Raw genomic sequence first — 18,335 nt, 5'->3', positions numbered from 1 at the left:
AGCGGCGTACAGACGTAGACATGTGGCGAGAGGACAGCAGGAAGGAGTTGAGGACAGGGGGGTATGCGTCCTTGGCCGACTTGAGTGGGAACTGTGCCGACATTCGTCTGGAAAGTCTTCGAAAACCTCAGGGAAAGCCTCAGACAGCACAGCCGGTGGCGGAATTCGAACCCGTGTCACCTCCCGGTCCTGCCGTGGAAAGCGATCAAGCCAGCCACTATGCCAAAGGAGCTGAAACAGAAGAGGAGTGCTGCGGAGATATCACATTGGCTATGGACTCTGAAACATCAGTGATCGCGCGGCAACGTCGAAGGCACCACTAGGGAAAACAGACTTTCTGTGTAGCGTTTCAAGGAAAAGAGTCGTTAGATAATTAGTACATATATGATTTCCAACGTGCAGTAAAAAAGTAAACACACTAAAAAAACATGCGGGACAAAATAGTATTCGGGCACCAATTCTTAAATGTGCTATACATATGCTATGTATGCGGAGCGCAAATATTGTATGTGTTGTAGATACACGTGAAAAAAGAAAGTCGCGGTGGATTTTTTTGTGAAAACGAAAGCTTCGTTGGATCAGTTAAATACGCACGTGTCCCATACTGATCACACGGATGCAGATTCGATCACGACCAAGGACGCCAGCTTGGTGGCAGGATAAAAGTTGCTTAGACACGCCGTCTTTCGCTAAGAGTGAGGTTCAACACGAAGAGTCCCGTGGAAAATTAGTTCGCAAACCGACCACGGTGGCGTCGCTCAGGATCATAATTGGAGTTGGAGTTGGACGGACTAAAAATAATACGGAGAGGTTGAACTTGAGGTTGAGAGGAGGATCATAATTGCCTCGCGACAGAAAGCCACGAATTCCCATTATCAGCTATTACAGCGTATACCGAAGGACAAAGTCATATCTTGTTAGTAATTTGAAATTATACAATGACTGATCAATAGATCACTGACACGTTTCGGTTCGCATTCACGTCCGAATACTGCGAGAGTTATCGGGGGCTCATTGTTGTATTCAAAAGGACCGCATGTGCCAAGGCAGCATCCGGGATGCACATCGAACCGTGATTCTCGGCACCGTCAAGCAGATTAGAGGCGCTCCCAATGACAACAAGTTCCACTTTTGTCCCAAATCACCGCAGTGGGCTGTTATTTTTCCCGGCGCCAAGTTCTTCTCCAGTGATGTGTGCGAAGGGGATGGAGATCGGAAAACGCATTAGGCCACATCAGCAGCCGAAAGGAGATTGTGCTGCTTCATTTCCGCGTAAAAGCCGCATTAGCAGCCGAAAAAGGGATCGGTAGCAGAAATTGATATCCGTGTTTTGGCACGGTTTTCGCCCACAGTATGGGGTTGTGGGCTTCCGGTTGTGGTTGTAGCACACAGGCCCACCCCCCGAACATCGGAAGTGAAGGGTTGCTTACGTCAGAGTCAAGCCAACTGCTTCGTGATGCGATTCTTTCGATCACTCGCGATTTAGAGAACGTGTTTAGCCTATTTTGTCGTGAATATACAGCGCTGCGCATATCGTCCGATGCTCCTGTTAGCACTGGAAGTGGTACTTATCCGATACGAGGTTGCATTCGCGGTGGATCTCGAGCATAAGCACAGCGAACGGACAGGTGTACCTCGAAATAAAGTGATCGAGATCCCCGGTGCAAAATAAACATACTGTAAATAAATGTTACCCGACTATAAAATGCGCAGTCACGCGCGGGAAACTACCGACGGCGAACTCAGACTAACCTGGACATACGAAATTGAAGGACAATTAATGTAAATAATGCGGAGCAAATACGTTAGCATCAGACGTATTCTCTTGTTGTTTTTCTTTGTTTTTTATTTACTTTTATTTTATTATTTTTTATTCTTTATTTTTTCTGCTTTACCCATCCAGTACCACTATCTAGCACTATCCACCCCTATATACACCTCTATCCACCCCTAACTATCACCAACTGTTATTAACTTCCACTAACAACACAACTTCAATAGCGGCTCAAGCCTTCTTCCTCCCCGGCGAGTTGCCACTTCGCCGCGCTGCCGGAGAGAGAGAGAGAGAGAGAGGTCTTCCCTCTACTAGTGTGCATGCGCAGCACGAGGGTATGGGAGAAGGAACGGAGGAGAGAAGTTTTCTCCGAGGCTTCACACATCCATCAGACGGCCACGATTTTGCAACTTGGGGGTTCTAATGCTAACACATTAAAATGCCAACACCGAACTTTGTCGAATCTAGTAATAAACTAACCAACATGCTGCTCCGTCGTGTCCGTCCTGCTAAGTCTAACGGCTGCTAAAATGTGATTTTGTTCGCTCAAAACGACTTGGACAGACATCGAAAACCCGTGAATTTGAGTGGTTAAATAGTGACGTCGTGTTTTTAAACACTGCGTATCAACTTACGAAGCAATCGAGTTTGAGCTACCTCGTTTTCCTCGATTCTCCTTGTTTCGAGAACGTGAATTTCGAACCAGGACCTCCCCGAACGGACCGCCACCTCTGCAATGGTAAGCACTTCGCAATCGAGCGCTGGTTGTACAAAGCGGCACCTCCGGGCCGTACAGAACACGCTAGACTGCTTATACAAAGTCGTGCTGACGACCGGTAGGTGAGTCCCGCAGTGCACTCGGCAGCAATTTCCACAGGCTTTTCCCGCCCGGTTCCCAGACAGATTGTCGCCACAGTTCTTCCTGACATCGACCGAGGACGTAATCTTCCTGTCTCCCACTACTTGCTTTCGTCCTCTGTACACCCGCTTGATCGCGGTGCTAGAATGAGTATAAACATAAAGCATAGTAAGAAAAATGCGGAGTGAGAAAGCAGAGCGCCTTCTCTATATGCCCTCTGCAATATGTCTTCCGAGCTTTACGTATAAGTTTCGCCGTCACCGTCTTTCTAAGTAATAACGCTCGACTGCAAATATTGTCAGAGCGTCTGTACATGCGAGTAGGCACGTTTCGCACCCAGCAAGTAGATGCTGTACATCTTGCACGTACTAAAATGCAAAAAAAAAAACATATTCGTCGAAACATATTTTGGTTTTGTACCCGTTCTGAATAACGTACTTCGCTGAACTTCAGCAGATGGCTACCTGCGCATCCAGAGAGTAGATGTGTAACCATGGATCATTTAAAACAAAAAAAAAGGGTGAAAAGAAAATGGAACGTGGCTAAGTAGAGAAAATGGTCAATTGGACGACTGGGAAGGCTTGTAAGAGAAATTCCAGAAACACGTTTTAAAGCGTGTCCAGTAATTTCGCGCCCACACACGTGCAATGTCACTGGTTCTGAAGTACTACAGTATTCTCATCCCGTCTTCCACTTTCCTTCTTATTCGTTTGGTATCAGCACCGCGGAGCAACTCTGGCTGTGAGCGGTGCATAGACATGGAAAGATTGGGGACAGAGAGACAGTGGAGTTAGTACGCGTCTTGTGCCGACTCCAGAGGGAACTGTGCCCGCATCTGTATGGAATGTTTGCTATAGGAAACCCAAGGAAAACCTCAGACATCACAACCGCGGTGGTGGGATTACTTGTATTTGGTAGAGGTGGCAGTATCGCATCCGTTACTTTTTCGAGCATGTAGCGACGCTACTTTTGAGTAGAGTATAGCGTTATTCCGTTACATAATTTCGGTAGCGGGTTCAACACTTTGAGGCTACCACCAAGGAAGGAACTAATGTTTTGCAGGTAACATTTTTTTTTAATTATGAGAAGACAGGAAGGGACGAGCTGGTGTTGCAAGCGCTTGTAAAGCGCAGAGAATGTCATAGGTAATTGGAATACAACATACTTGTGCGCGAAATTTTTAGTAATAAAACGTATCTCACCTCCATGGAATTGACGCACTCATACCTTCTACACGCTATTACAACTCCTCAATCAACCTTGCACGTGATCAATAAAGAGTGGCGTAATTAAAAGAGAGAGGGAAAAAATGCCTTCATGAACTTTTGACCCAGTTAAAAGGAGAGGAACAAAATAATAACCCACACCTCTGTCTCTCACCTTCTTCTTCGCAGGGCCTCAAGAATGCAGCAACGATCTCAATTCCCACCACCGTCGGAGTTTATAAATTGCTGCGTTGATTTCGCAACGGCGCCCCTATCGAAGAAGGATACCTCCACCCACTTCGCCCGAAAGAAAACACGAAAGAAACCCAAACCTGTCGACGACGAAGAGTCGGAGATGACCGTGTATGTTGCGTAATTATCCGACTCAAATTAAGCGCTCTCTCTCCGTAGCGTCTGTTCCCCAGAGAACAGCCCTGGCGGTCGTAAATTAAATCGTTACCGTTAATAACGATAGTCCGCTTATACCTCAAAGGATTGCGAGAACGGTGCACAGCGATAGGCATAGTAATAGGCGTGCTCCCATTACATTCAAGTGGGACTATTCCTCGGTGTCTGTGTGTGCACATCCGGTGCATATTCCTGATGGAGTCCTACATGAAACTGCTGCCGGCGAATATCCCATGGAGCTCCTTAGGGGTGCTAATTGAATGTCTCACAGGATCATTTATACATCGTGGAGTCTTTTTGAGCGCATATTTATGTGCGATGGGTGACGGTGGACTAAACGGATGAAGAATATTTGTTGTAGATGCCACACCGCCACACACAGACATGCCACATCGTCACGTAACACGCTCAAGGGTACCTTCGCACGGAATGATACCGTTATTACTTCCGATTTGTAAAACGCGCGGGTCTTACGTCTTTTTATGACAATCAGCATAACTGCATAGGTGTCACAAAAAGGCGTCCGCACTCACATTTTCTCTCAACGGAACATTGCCGCATAACACGCTCGAACTGTCAACCATAGTTCTGAATGATATTGTCCTCCCTTCTTTCGGGCTTGTTGAAAGTATGGGCGCGTACGCCTTTTTGTAACAATCAGCATAACCGCAAAGGTGTAAAAAACAAAGCGTACGCTCTCCGCACGAAACTTCGCCGCATAACACGCTCCTATCAACCATAGTTCTGAATGATATTGTCTCTCCTTCTTCCTGACTTGTCGAAAGTATACAGGCGTACGCCTTTTTGTGACTATTAGTATATCTGCATATGTGTCACAAAAAGGCGTACTCTCTCCCCACGTAACTTCGCCGCATAACACACTCCTATCAACCATAGTTCTGAATGATATTGTCACTCCTTCTTCCTGACTTGTTGAAAGTATACAAGCGTACGCCTTTTTGTGACTATTAGCATAACTCCATAGGGGTCACAAAAAGGCGCACGCACTCACATTTTCTCTCAACGGAACTTTGCCGCATAACACGCTCGAACTGTCAACCATAGTTCCGAATGATATTGTCCTCCCTTCTTCCAGACTTGTTGAAAGTATGGACGCGTACGCCTTTTTGTAACAATCAGCATTACCGCAAAAGTGTTAAAAAAAAGCGTACGCTCTCCGCACGAAATGCGAACTCTGACGGATCCACCGTCGCCTTCTTCAAAAGAAGATGCAGAGCACGTGTTGGTTTAGTAGCAATATCATGATGAATAACGCAAGAACGTCACGGACAAACGCTGTCCTTTGTCCGTCCGTGTCATTCCTGTTCTTAGATCTCGTGCATTGAACGACAAGCAAGAATGCTTCTACGGAAATTTATGATGGCTAACCTTTTCAGTGACTTCCTTCTTTCAAGAATGCTTCTGACCAGCTTTTTGGTCACGTGTAACAACAAAAAATCAAAAGAAAAATCTAGTTGCGTAAAGGCGACTTCCAGGCTTGCGAGTTGCGCGACCCACATCGGTGTGATAAAAAGTCGCATGCGAAACGACTTCTTAATCCAAAGGAGAGAAAAAAGAAAGAAAAAGAAAGCAGTAAAGAAACCCATGTCAGTCATCACGTTTTGCTTGTGCCGAACAAAAATACTCTCGGCAAAACCAGACTTCCGAACAAAGACATGTGGATAGCGTGAGACACACTGTTGTTGAACACTGAGTTGAACTCTTGCTGATACTAGGAAGCAAGAATATGCGTACTTTGGCGACAGGTACGGTTTCTCCCCACATTCAAAGCGCCCACGTGGACAGCAACCAAACCCACGCAATTTCACGTATATACGGCCATTACGTAATTCAGCCGCCTAAAGAAAGCAACACGGGCATTGCTCAACGGCAGCAAGAGATCCAAGGTCAGCACTTCAGGGTCAAACCTTTTCCCTTTCGCACATCAAACGCGTGCTGCTGTTGCAGGTAAAGCCACCCCCTGTATCAACGCAGGCTGACACCAAACAAGAAATCGCAAAATGGGCCGTCCTTCAAGTTGTCGAAAAACCTGACATGCGGCGCCGGCTTCCTAACAACTCCGTCACGTAGCTTTTCGTGATTCGGCTAGAGCATTTGGCGCTTTCCTATGCTCGTAAAGGGTTTATTTGGTTCGAATGAAATTAGAAGACGGAGACAGCCGCTTCTGCTTCTGGAAGTCAAGAAATGTTGCCAGCCTGATATAACGAATTCGTTATATTGATGCGTCTGCATTCATCGATTACGAAAGCATGACAGAAGCACTCCGAAGACGCAGTCTCGGCATTGCGCTTATTCAGACTGCATACATTCTTAAAAATGAACTTCCCCACATAGCACGCTCCTAGCAAACCATCATCCCGAGTGACACAGTTCTTTTTATCCTGATTTGCTGAAAACGGGAGGCGTACGCCATTTTTGTGGCATTATATGCAGTTCATAATTGCCACAAAAATGTCATAGGCCATTTGTTGTTTTTATCAATCAAGGGAGAGAACGTTGTCATTCGGGGTGGTGGCTGGGTAGGAGCGTGCTATGCGGTGAAACTCTGTTTTTAGAGTGTGTAGAATGAGATAGAGTTAGAAGAGTGTACTTTGAGTAGAGAGTATCTACGAGATTTGGAGTGGTTGGACAGCACGTGAGCCTTAACGCAACATGACTGCCACTGTTCTGCAAGGTGCACCGGAAGGTAGTTAGCGGCAGGTAGACATGAACATTCTAAAAGCGTGCTAGTGCTCGCTAAAACGTGCCAAAAGTCCACGCACACAGATATACTATACATCGGATGACGATGTGATGGGCCATTTGCCTCCCGCCGAAGTGCATGCCCTTATGTAGCGCACATAGACCATCATGAGTGATCCTGCTGAAGTGAAGTGAAGTGAAGTGAAGTGAAGTGAAGTGCTGATTTCCAGCCCGGAAATCTGAGTCCGTCGATAAGAAACACCGTTTTATCTCAAGTTATCGCGGTTTTCTTTGGAATTACGTAAATGAAAGTTATGAAAGTTCGACAGGCCGAATTTTCTCCACGCGGTTTGCGGGGTTCGCGAGAGCACGCGAGACCGATGTTCTCTTGGCCAATGCGGTGATGACCATCGGCATGGCCGAACGGGTATGCACATGCGTCCCGCTCATTGGTGGTAGCCAAGGTCGTGATGAAGACTGGGAGGTGGTGGGTTCGAATCCTACCACCGGCTGTGCTGTCTGAGGTTCTCCCTGGGTTTTCCGAAGACTTTCCAGAAGTCGGCCCAGGACGCATACTAGCCCCCCTGTCCCCCACTTCTTCCTGCTGTCCTCTCTCCATCTGTCCACATCTGTATGCCGCTCACAGCCACAGTTGCTCGCGTCAACCGCGAGACATAGCGGCAAGCTCTCCGTAGTGAGAACAAGCAAGAAAAACGTGCTCTTTCTCGACGTCCCTTGACGTCACCGTCCGCCCCGTGATGTCGCGTCGGGCGTCACCAAGTGGTGCGTAAGTACGGTCCATCATAATGTGAGTAGCAGAATTATTCTTCTTCTGTAACATCTTCCTTTTCTCTTTTTTCTCGCCAATCCAATCCAATCCAATCTGGTGTGACGTTCCGTCACATTATGACGTTCAACTTATTTCTAGTGCATCGATTCCACAAGACGCTCCATGGTATTTTCCATCTTTTTGTGAAAGTATTCCTACTGCACCCAGGCACGCCGGTCGATTCATACCCACTCTTTGTTCTGTAATCTCTGGCGCAGTCAATGCGTCTGTCTTCCTTGTATGATGAAAGATGAAAGTCACTGACGAGGTTAGCCAGCTGTAGGACTCGAACCCACATCTTCTGGATTAATTGATATTTTGTACAGTGGTCATCTTTGCTGTGAAAGTGTTTGTCTGTGAGCGAAAGTGAGTTTCCTTGGGGCTGAAGTGCGTCAACAGATTTTAACGATGTATTATTTGATGCGTAATGTAATACCCCGAGACTAGGGAACACGAAGGGACAGACACAACACGAAGACTGCATCTTATGCTTATGCATCAACTTTACCAGCTCTTCATAACGCCTTCATCACCAGCTCGCCAGCTTTCTCGCCGTTCTTTACCGACTCGCTTGCTTCTTAAGCATCTTTTCATGTATGATTTTGTTTCTCTGGTGTGGTTTCTGCAAATTGTTTGTCCGTCGCGATTTGTGTATTGTGTTAGTGTTGTCTGGTTTTGGACGTCGTGATGTATGATTGGTCAGGACCTGTCACGAGGCTCGTGCGACGAAGGACGAACAGCAGCTTATAAGCCGCCGTATGACGTCAAGGGAAGAGGAGAGTCAGGGAGCGGAGTCGAAGCCAGTAAGTACAGCCGAGCCAGCTGACGGCATCGAGAAGGAGAGCGGGAGCCCGGGTGGAGGCCTGGAGCGAGATCGACAACGGTGGCCCACGAATCCAGCCTCGACTGAGATCGTAGTCGACGTTAGCTTCCATCTGCGCTGACCCGGGCTACCGAAGTTAAGGATGGGAGCACCCAGGTACCGTGACTGACCGACGAGGGGCACCCGACGACGATGAGCAGCAGGACGGGCAGACGAAGGCGGCTGCCAAACTCCAGGGACCCAAACTCTATATAGGCCAGTCGCTCTAGTCAACCGTCGCCGCTGTCGCTAGACTCGGGTCGTGGACAACGAGCAGAAACCGTGACTGAGGAAGATCGATGGAAGAGGCAACTGAATCCTGAGCCAGGAAAGCCGGACTCTAAGCCTCCGCTGAAATCATCTTCCGTGTCTACGGCCTGAGGAGGCACGTCGGTGTCGTCAGGTCCTCGTGACGTCATGGTTAGTCCATTCTTGTCGAGGCCTGGGTAAAAGTTCTTCACACTGGGCGCTTTCGGTTATTTTTTGCGTGTTCGTTTCTGTTATTTCTGTATCTTTTATCATTGCTACCATATTGCATTGTCTTAATATTAAATTTTTGTGTTTGTTAACATTAATTAGTTCATGGGCCTGATTTCTTCACACCTATCTGCGGGTGCCCACGCAAACGTATCCATTGTTCCGGTAGTTAGCACACTACATAGTGAGATCAACGATTCAACAGTCCGTAAAGGCACATAAAATTACAAAAAAAAAGATAAATTAATTTCTACGTTTTCGCAAGGTATTTCTTCGTGACTAAAATACTGCCCTGGCGCCCTCTGATTCCAGCTTTAATTCTCGAGAAGCGCAAACGGTTCTAGGCAATCAGATTGAACTCATCAGAGGGCGACTTCAACCACCCCACGGAACAAAGAAAAACTAACCAAGTCAATGGAGCCCAACTTTCAGCCATCCTCTCTTCGAAGGAGAAATAAATGAACTCCAACCTTTTCCTCCGCCTTGACAAACGCCTTTACGCAAAAAAGAAAAAACGAAAACTGCATTACGGCAGGACAAAAAGCTAATCGCTAACCCTCACCGAGATAAAATTAAGAGGAAAAATAAAAGCGAAACTGGAACTCATCACCCGGAGGAACCAGAGCAGGATAGAGGCCCTGACATCGAACAGCGACCAGGCGTTCCTGCGAATCTCTTCCTCCTCCGTGTAGCCACATAGCGCCCCGTAGTGCAAAAGAAGGAAGATCGAGTCAAAGCGGGCTCGTAGGAAAAGAAAACAGAAACGAAACGAAGGGAAGTTGATATAAAAAAAAGGAGAAAATATATTCCGGGGTTCCACAGCGTGCCCTGCCCTTTATCTGTTCTTTCGAGTTGTCCGAGAGACACTGACAGTAGTTACGGCATCGAAGTGAAAAGACATCAAACATTGGTTTTCAAGGGTGAAGATAGAGGAACGGGATTGTTGGGCAGCGACGGAATCGCGCACAATTTCGGAGTCAGTTTGTTCTTGATTCCGTAAGCGATACCTGTGTGTCGTAATAGCGTAAGCTGTGCTACACTCTGAGAAAAAAGGGAGTAACTTCCCAATTTTACTCCATTTTCACTCCCCTGTCAGTGAGATACTCCCTCTTGCTCTCCTCATTTGCCAGGTGACTCCCTCACTGTAACTACTTACTTCCCATCAATGTCAAAATTTTAATCAACAAGTTGCGAGTGACAACGCCCTGCTTCTCGTGTGGGGATTTTCGACTTATAAACACGTGTACCACATTCCAGCTAATCAGTTGTTGTATCGTCTTGGTTATTTAATCATTAGTTTTCCACTAAGTACTCAGTTGGTGAGGATTTCACACTTACGGGAGGACATCGCGTGGCATGTGACCTTCTTACAAACCAATTCTCTAATTATTTATTTCGGCGTTTACGACGTTCGAGGGAGCTACGTTTTCTTTTATACGTAGTTCTTTGGGACTACCTAAATTGCCATCCTCCAGGTGGCAGTACATGGCTTCACACCCCTCCCTTCTGTGCCACCACAACGCTTCCCTTTCCCTTTCACGTCGCACCGAGCGAAGTACATTTATGCATATGCACACACACACGAAAAATAAAAAGCTAAAAGAAAACAAAACAAATACCATGGAAGACTACAGAGCATGTGCAGAACTTGTGGTGGCATGAACCCGTGTAATGGTGCCACCGCGACACCTGTGTAGTATATTAATGTGACTCTTTAGTGAGGTTGTCACTCGTACAAAATCGCTTCTAACTGGCGCTGCTCCGCAGAGGAGAAAAACACGACTGCTCTCTTAGGAAGACGGACGAACACCACTTTATTGTACAACAGACGGAAATAGAAGTGCGTACATTGGGAGATATCACGAAGTCCAATTCGGTTAAAGTCACGTTCCAGGCCCCAACCTGCCGCGTATTTGGTTACATGCGTGGTCTTCTGTTTATGTCTGGCCCTTAAGGGGTCGTCTAACAAGTGTCCGTTCGATTCGTTCGTTGTTTCGTTTTTGTATCATCCTCCCCCCCAAATGAGTTTGATAACTCATTTCTTCTACAGACATTCCAATGGGAAGAGTAACTGCACTGGTCTTCGTGTGATACGACCAGACGGCAACTTGATAACACAGGAACGAACTTGGCCGTCCCTTCCCTTGTAGAGCTCCAGTATTCGAACTAATTTCCACAAGTGACGTGGAATCTTGTCTTCATGTAGGAGAGCTACGTCCCCCTCCTTGATCCCCACTGGGTTGTCCACTCTGGCAACGTGGGCAGATTTCAACTCCAGCAGATATTCGCGTCTCCATCGTCGCCAAAATTGGTCGGCCACAGTTTGGAGGTGTCTCCATCGCTTTCTTAGCTCTGCTGCAGTCGATGGCCTAATAGTGCTGGGTGGTGGCGAAGGTAGTGCAGTCAAAGTACGCCCGATCAAAAGGTGTGCCGGGGTCAGTGCACTTGGCTCGGTCGGTGAGGTGAAGAGGTAGGTTAGTGGACGAGAGTTAACGGTTGCCTCCGCTTCATGCAAGACAGTTGTCATCTCCTCAAATGTCAAGCATTGTCGTCCGAGAACTCGTCGGAGGCACTGCTTTACAGTTCTAACCATCCTCTCCCAAAATCCACCCCACCAGGCGGCACGTTCAACGATGTATTTCCAGTGTATCCGGTGTTCGGAAGCGAAGTTTTGTACCTCTTCGTTTCGGATAACGTTCCATAAATTGCGGATGTCACGTTCCGCTCTCTTGAATGTGAGGGCGTTATCGCTGTACACTGTTGAGGGCACTCCTCTTCGTGAAATGAAACGTCGAAACGCCATTACAAATGCTTTAGTAGTCAGGTCGGACACCAGTTCAAGGTGGACGGCCCTTGAGGTGGCACAGGTGAACAGAGCTATGTAGGATTTCACCTGTGTGTCGCTCACCTTTACATATAGTGGACCGGCAAAATCGATTCCAGTGGTGTCAAAGGGATGTGTCCGCTCAAGTCGATCTGCAGGTAGAGGCGCCGTAGGCGCTGTTGCATGGCATGCCCGAAAGCGGGCGCATACTCTGCATTGGTTTATGACTGTTTTTACCAGTTGCCTGGCTCGAATGATCCACCACTTTTCACGTATCTCCGAGAGCGTGGCCTGGAGTCCTCCGTGTAAAGTGCGACGATGTGCCGCCTCCACGATGTGTCGAGTTAGCTCATGCTCCTTTGGCAGCAGAATGGGGTGTTTAATTTCTTCGGATTCTTCAGCGCACTGCAGCCTTCCAGTGAGTCGCAGGAGTCCATTCCCGTCGAGGTATGGCTGTAGCTCCGCTATCCTTGACGACTTCTGTAGTGCCAAGCCGTGGGAAAGGGCTAGCACCTCATCTGCGTAAGCATCGCTCTGTACTTGTTTGATGCAGAATATTTCGGCTCTGTCCATTTCCTCAGCGGTGAGTGGACCGTTCTTGCGGTTTCTTCGCCGGCAGTTTTCCGCAAACCGAAAAATCCATGCCGTGACTCGCAATATGCGTTGGTAGTTGCTGTAATCTTTGGGATTCAACAGCAAGTCGGTTTTTATCTGCACGTGATTCACGGCGACGTCTTGTACTCGTTGCTCTTCTTGTACCATGTCGAGCTCTGTTTCCTGTGTACTCGTTGGTGGCCAGAGTTCGGGTGCAATGCGCATCCATTCTGGTCCGATGAACCACTGTTTGTATTCCGCCAGGACGTCCACTCTCAGTCCTCTAGTAAGAGCGTCGGCTGGGTTTGAAGCCCCAGGGCAGTGTCGCCATTGTGATGGGTCACTGTTGCTTTGGATCTCCGTCACACGGTTCTTGACGAACGGTTTCCATCTACTTGAGTCACCCTTGATCCAGCTGAGGACAATAGTGGAATCCGTCCAGTAGGTTGGTTCGCCTGACAGGATTTGTAGCGAATCACGCACGAGCTTGGCAATTCGAATCCCGATCACCGCACCCATCAGTTCGAGACGTGGCAGAGTGAGCTTCTTGATGGGTGCCACGCGGGACTTTGCGAACAGCAGCCCCACCTTGACAGCTCCCATGTCGTCTACCGTCCGTACGAAGACGCATGCACCGTAGGCTTGAGGGCTGGCGTCGGTAAATATATGTAGCTCCGCCGTGTAGCCGGTCCCATTCACAGGTGTAAGGCATCGTTCCAGTGAAATGATGCCGAGCTTCGGCAACTCCTCACACCATGATTTCCATTCTTGTAACAAGTCATCTGGGAGCTCGTTGTCCCAGTCCAGTCCTCGCTCCCATATTCTCTGGAATAAAATCTTCGCTCTGATTGTATAAGGAGCGGGGAAACCGAGCGGGTCAAAGATCTTGCCACATGTTTGCAACACGCTGCGCTTCGTCGGCGTTGCGGCGGTCATGGTGATCAGTAGATGTTCGGCAGAAAACCTGAAGTTATCACCAGTTCTGTCCCAAACGATGCCAAGGACTTTTCTGTCTTCAGTATCTCCCAGTCGCTTGTTCACGTTGCAGTTGTCCGTGTTCAGCTCTTCGAAAACACTTTGCAGCTCCATGGCACTCGATGACCACTTGCTCAGCCTCATCCCTGCCCGTTGCATTATGGCCTGCGCTCCCGCGGTGATTCTCCTTGCTTCGTCCAGCGTATCGGCACCCATGAGCAGATCATCTACGTAAAAGGAGCTGGCCAAAGTGACGGCAATGTCCTCGTCGGTTCCTTTCGTGTTTTGCAGATGATGTTGCAGAGTAGCCGCAAGCAGAAATGGGCTCGCGGAAGTCCCGAAAGGCACGCGGGTCATTCTCCAATGTTCAAGTGCTGGCAATGGGGCACCAGGAAAAGGCGGGCTGGAGAACCAGAGAAAACGCAATGCATCTCTGTCTGATGGTCTGATGCTGATTTGCAGGAATGCTTTCTGAATGTCTGCCGTAATCGCAATCTTGTACATGCGGAAGCGCAGCAAAATGGGTATCAGATCGGAATTCAGTTTCGGACCCTTTTCAAGATGGTCGTTCAAGGACGTGGCTGCGTGACCGTGAGACGAGGCGTCGAAGACGACCCGTAATCTTGTGGAAGTGGAACTGTCGCGGATCACCGCTCTATGTGGCATGTAGTAGCACGTGCAGTCCGAATCCCGCGCGTCGACAGTTGCCCTTTCTGCGTGGTCGTTTTTGGCGTAGGCCCTTATGGCGTCGTCGTACTCCCTCACGCTGCCATCTCGCTGTAGCCGCCGCACGAGACTCTGTAGCCTGCATTTCGCCACCTCTAGGTTATCGGGCAATGTGGTCATCCCTGCTTTCCATGGCAGAGCAACTTGGTATCGACCATCAGCGAACGTGATATTTTCCTCGAATTCCTCCATGACGGATGAATTGATCAGCGTATTGTTCTTTTCATCGTCGACAATTCCCACGCTCTCCAACTCCCAGAATCGTTTCAGATAGTCCGGTGGGGGTTTCTCTGTTACACCCACACGCAACACGCACACAGCAGTTGTGCTGTCGATGCCGAGGTGGGCAGATAACGTCGTTGGTCCCTGAAACGTCCATCCAAAAACTGTCGAGATTGCCACCAACTTGTCGTTGTCCTTGCTTCGGCATACTTCACCGCTCAGCAGCCGCCACATGTGGTCGCACCCAATTAAAACGCTGATTCCAGATTCGCCGGGAATATTTGGGCACGTCACCTCGTCTGCAATGAATCCTTTGTGACGGCGGACAGAACGTATGAATTCATTATCCGTCGGTGTGGCAGTGAGGTCTTTACAGATAAATGGGATCGTCAGGGCCTCGATGATGTACGCTTCGGAGTTGTATTGGCTATGGAGCACTAGCTGCACAATCTTCACCTTTACCACTGGTCTTCTAGTGGTGGTATCGTTGGCAAAGGTGTTGAGTTGCAGTGACGTTTCCCCCACTACCTTGAGCTTGAGTCTTTTCGCTACATCTTCGCGCACGAAGGTACGCTGGCTACCTCCGTCGATTAGTCCCCGAAGATACGTGGTCTTTGAACCGGAGGTTAACCGTGCTCGAAACGTTTGCAGTAGGACGTTGGAGTCCTGCCCTACTGGGGCAGTATTTATCGCCACAATATTTGTACTCTCCACTTGACTTTCGTTTTTCTCGCCTGTCTCAGGAGGGGAGCACATGGACGAAGCATGCCGTTTTCCGCAGTGATCGCAAGTAATCCTTGCACGACAGTCCTTCGAGCGATGGCCTCTTTTTGTGCATCTAAAGCAGCGCATATTTTTTGCTAACTTGTTCTTCTTTTCGGATGGAGAGAGGCGGCCTTGGCACTGTGGCGCAGCGTGATCGGAAGCGTCGCAGAAGAAGCACTTGTTTTGCAACTGCACGCCGTTCTGCAGCACTGCACCCGTTGGAATAAAGCTGCTCGATTTTTTGTCGGATCCATTGCCTTTGTTTGGATTTTGATTCCGGTCTCGTACTCCTGAGCGTTCCCGACTCTCAATTTCAATGCGAAGGAAATTCAGTACCTTTGTTAACCCCTCGTCTGCTTCGGACTCCGATCCGCTGGTCGATTCTTGTTCGTCGGTCGACGTATACCTGGCCAACCGATGATACTCAACCACCATATCCTGCGGCAGCGACGTAAACAGAATGTCCACCATCATTGAGGCGTAACTTTCACTTGAAACGCCGAGGGCGCGCAGTCCGCGTACGTGGTTCTGGACGTGGTCGTACAACTTTCTCAGTCCGTGTACGTCGCCGGTTGATCTCACGGCAGGCAGACTGCGAAGCCTGGACAAATGTTCCCTCTCGATGCGGCTCCGATCTCCGAATCGCTCCTTCAGGATCTCTATGGCGTCATCATAACATGACTCCGTAGCCTGAAGTCCCATGATGGCTGAAGCAGCCGATCCTCGGAGTAATGAACGCAGGTATTGGAACTTCTCAGCCTTCGCAAGGGTGGTGTTGTCGTGTATGGTCGTCTTGTAGTGCTCCCAAAATGCTTGCCAGCGTGTTAACTCGCCAGCAAAGCACTGCAGCTGTAGTTTCGGCAGCTTAGCTCCAGCGCGTGGTCTTTCCGCTCCTGATGATGTGGGCACAGACGGGTTCTGAGTTGTCGGTTGCTCGGTGATCTGCGTCTCGGCAATCCTCGTTCGAAGTTCCGCTATAGCACCATGAGCTTCGTCCTCGTAGGCGATGATGGTTGGGTACTCTTCCTCGAGCTCATCTGGTTTGAGTAGTGGTTCAACATCTTTGTTAATCTGTCGTAACTCTGTATCGTTAGAGATGAGTCGGGCGAGTAGGCTCTCTAGCGTTGTCTTGTGGACGTTGTCTTGGGCTCGAAGTTCCGCCAGCTCATTCACCAGTTTCGTAACTTGTGCTCGTCGCGCGGCTCTTTTGCCCTTTAGGCGGTCCATGTCGTCTAGATGCAGTCGGCCTTTCTGATTGCAGCGCAGTTAGTCCCGGGTTTCGGCACCATGTAGTATATTAATGTGACTCTTTAGTGAGGTTGTCACTCGTACAAAATCGCTTCTAACTGGCGCTGCTCCGCAGAGGAGAAAAACACGACTGCTCTCTTAGGAAGACGGACGAACACCACTTTATTGTACAACAGACGGAAATAGAAGTGCGTACATTGGGAGATATCACGAAGTCCAATTCGGTTAAAGTCACGTTCCAGGCCCCAACCTGCCGCGTATTTGGTTACATGCGTGGTCTTCTGTTTATGTCTGGCCCTTAAGGGGTCGTCTAACAAGTGTCCGTTCGATTCGTTCGTTGTTTCGTTTTTGTATCAACCTGTAACTGGTGTCATAGTTACTCCTTGAGGATGGAGTAAAAATGGAACTCCATTTGGAGGGCATAAATTTGACTTCCAAAAAAAGAGAGTTCGTAGGGACAAGCTACTTACTCCCCGAAAGGAGTTGTGACGCCATTATTTTTTTCGTAGTGTACCGTATGTAGGTATGTACCGTATGTAGGTAGTGTACCGTATGTAGGTCGGTTGTGATATTAGAGAGTTTTAGCAGACCGTTGATAAGGTGGCTTGCGTCGAACCGTATCAACCGGAACCAATCAGTGGATAAGATTCTGAGTCACGCACGACTGCGATTGGTTCTGATAGACACGATAACCTTATCAACGGTATACTAAAACTCACTATTGGGGTGAGCATACTGTTCGCGTGCGTATAACATCGGGTTACAAAAACATCACTCGTTTGCATGACCCACTTTCTCCCACTAGCTCACGATCTGAAGAAAAGAAAACGCTCCAGTGGCTCAGATGATCGCCGCTCGCGCTCAGAGTGCAAGATCAACGTGCTCGAATCCCGGGCACGGACTGTGCTGTACCACGTACGCAAAGTACCAAGTGCTGAGGCTCCAAGGACACTCAGCATGGTAAAAAAGAATCCACAATCCAATCCAATGGTCATAGTTGTCCCTCGACGTAGAACCCCTATTTGTCGGCATTTGTCAGGATTGGGCCGCGGGCAACCTTGGTCTACATAACAACCGACAACCACAGCTGAAGCCAACGCCAACGAGCCCCCGCAGCAGCAGCCGATTTGTCACCTTCCTCTTTCCGAGAAAGGCACCGCGTGGAAGGGAAATATCGCACACAATCAGACTCCGATCTCCTCGCGATCCGCGAATAAACTGGTTCAATACCCGAGTAATTGGTACGTGTATGTATGTTACTGAATGTTACGCGGTACCACACACTGCGCGTCGTGCTCAACGGGGACTCCGCTCTGATGAAAAAGCTCTACGAGAACAAAGTGGAACTGGGTGAAAGTTTGGGAGACAGAATGGGGGGAGGGGAGAGTGATATAATGAAGAGCCAAGGTCATACGCGGTCATGGTCTCATGCAGGTGGCGTAGTTTTGGAGACGTTAATGTGCGCAGCCAAGGGTGAAGATCAACGGTTCTTCGTGAAAAATTCAGTAACGTGGGGAGAAGAGAAGTGGGCATTGTTCTTGGGTGGCTGCTGCTTCAATGAAAAGGAAAGCAGCGAGCGTAATTTTTGCTAGTCTGAGGATTGATAGTTTGATATCAGAGAAAATATTGAAGGGACACGGTATGATAGGTGACTACACGAGGTACATTTTAGCTATATACAGGGATTTCCGAGATGAGCTTCAGAAGTTGTCTACCTTTAGACGGTGAAATTAAGCACTCAAGTGACCACTCAAACATGGAACAACATGAGATTGCCACTCAACACAGAAAACATGTTGCTGGGCTTACTCCATACTATTATTGTTCCTATATCATCGTCGTCGTCGTTGCGCGACCGTGCGTC

General features: G+C 48.5%; 1 protein-coding gene across 1 annotated transcript; it reads right to left on the bottom strand.

The window, feature by feature from the left end:
* Positions 1 to 11,161: 11,161 nt before the first annotated feature.
* LOC135389726 (uncharacterized) lies at positions 11,162 to 16,450 on the bottom strand. The gene has a single exon (XM_064619758.1). It carries the CDS (start codon positions 16,448 to 16,450, stop codon positions 11,162 to 11,164), a length of 5,289 nt encoding a protein of 1,762 aa, XP_064475828.1.
* Between the last annotated feature and the right edge of the window lie 1,885 nt (positions 16,451 to 18,335).

This window comes from Ornithodoros turicata, chromosome 3 (genome assembly GCF_037126465.1).
Source record: "Ornithodoros turicata isolate Travis chromosome 3, ASM3712646v1, whole genome shotgun sequence".
Classification (NCBI taxonomy): Eukaryota; Metazoa; Arthropoda; class Arachnida; order Ixodida; family Argasidae; genus Ornithodoros; species Ornithodoros turicata.
This window is presented reverse-complemented; position numbering and strand designations above follow the sequence as displayed.

Bases quoted from the DNA above. Each gene is read 5' to 3' on its own strand.
- LOC135389726 (XM_064619758.1), bottom strand. From the start codon at position 16,450: ATGGACCGCCTAAAGGGCAAAAGAGCCGCGCGACGAGCACAAGTTACG.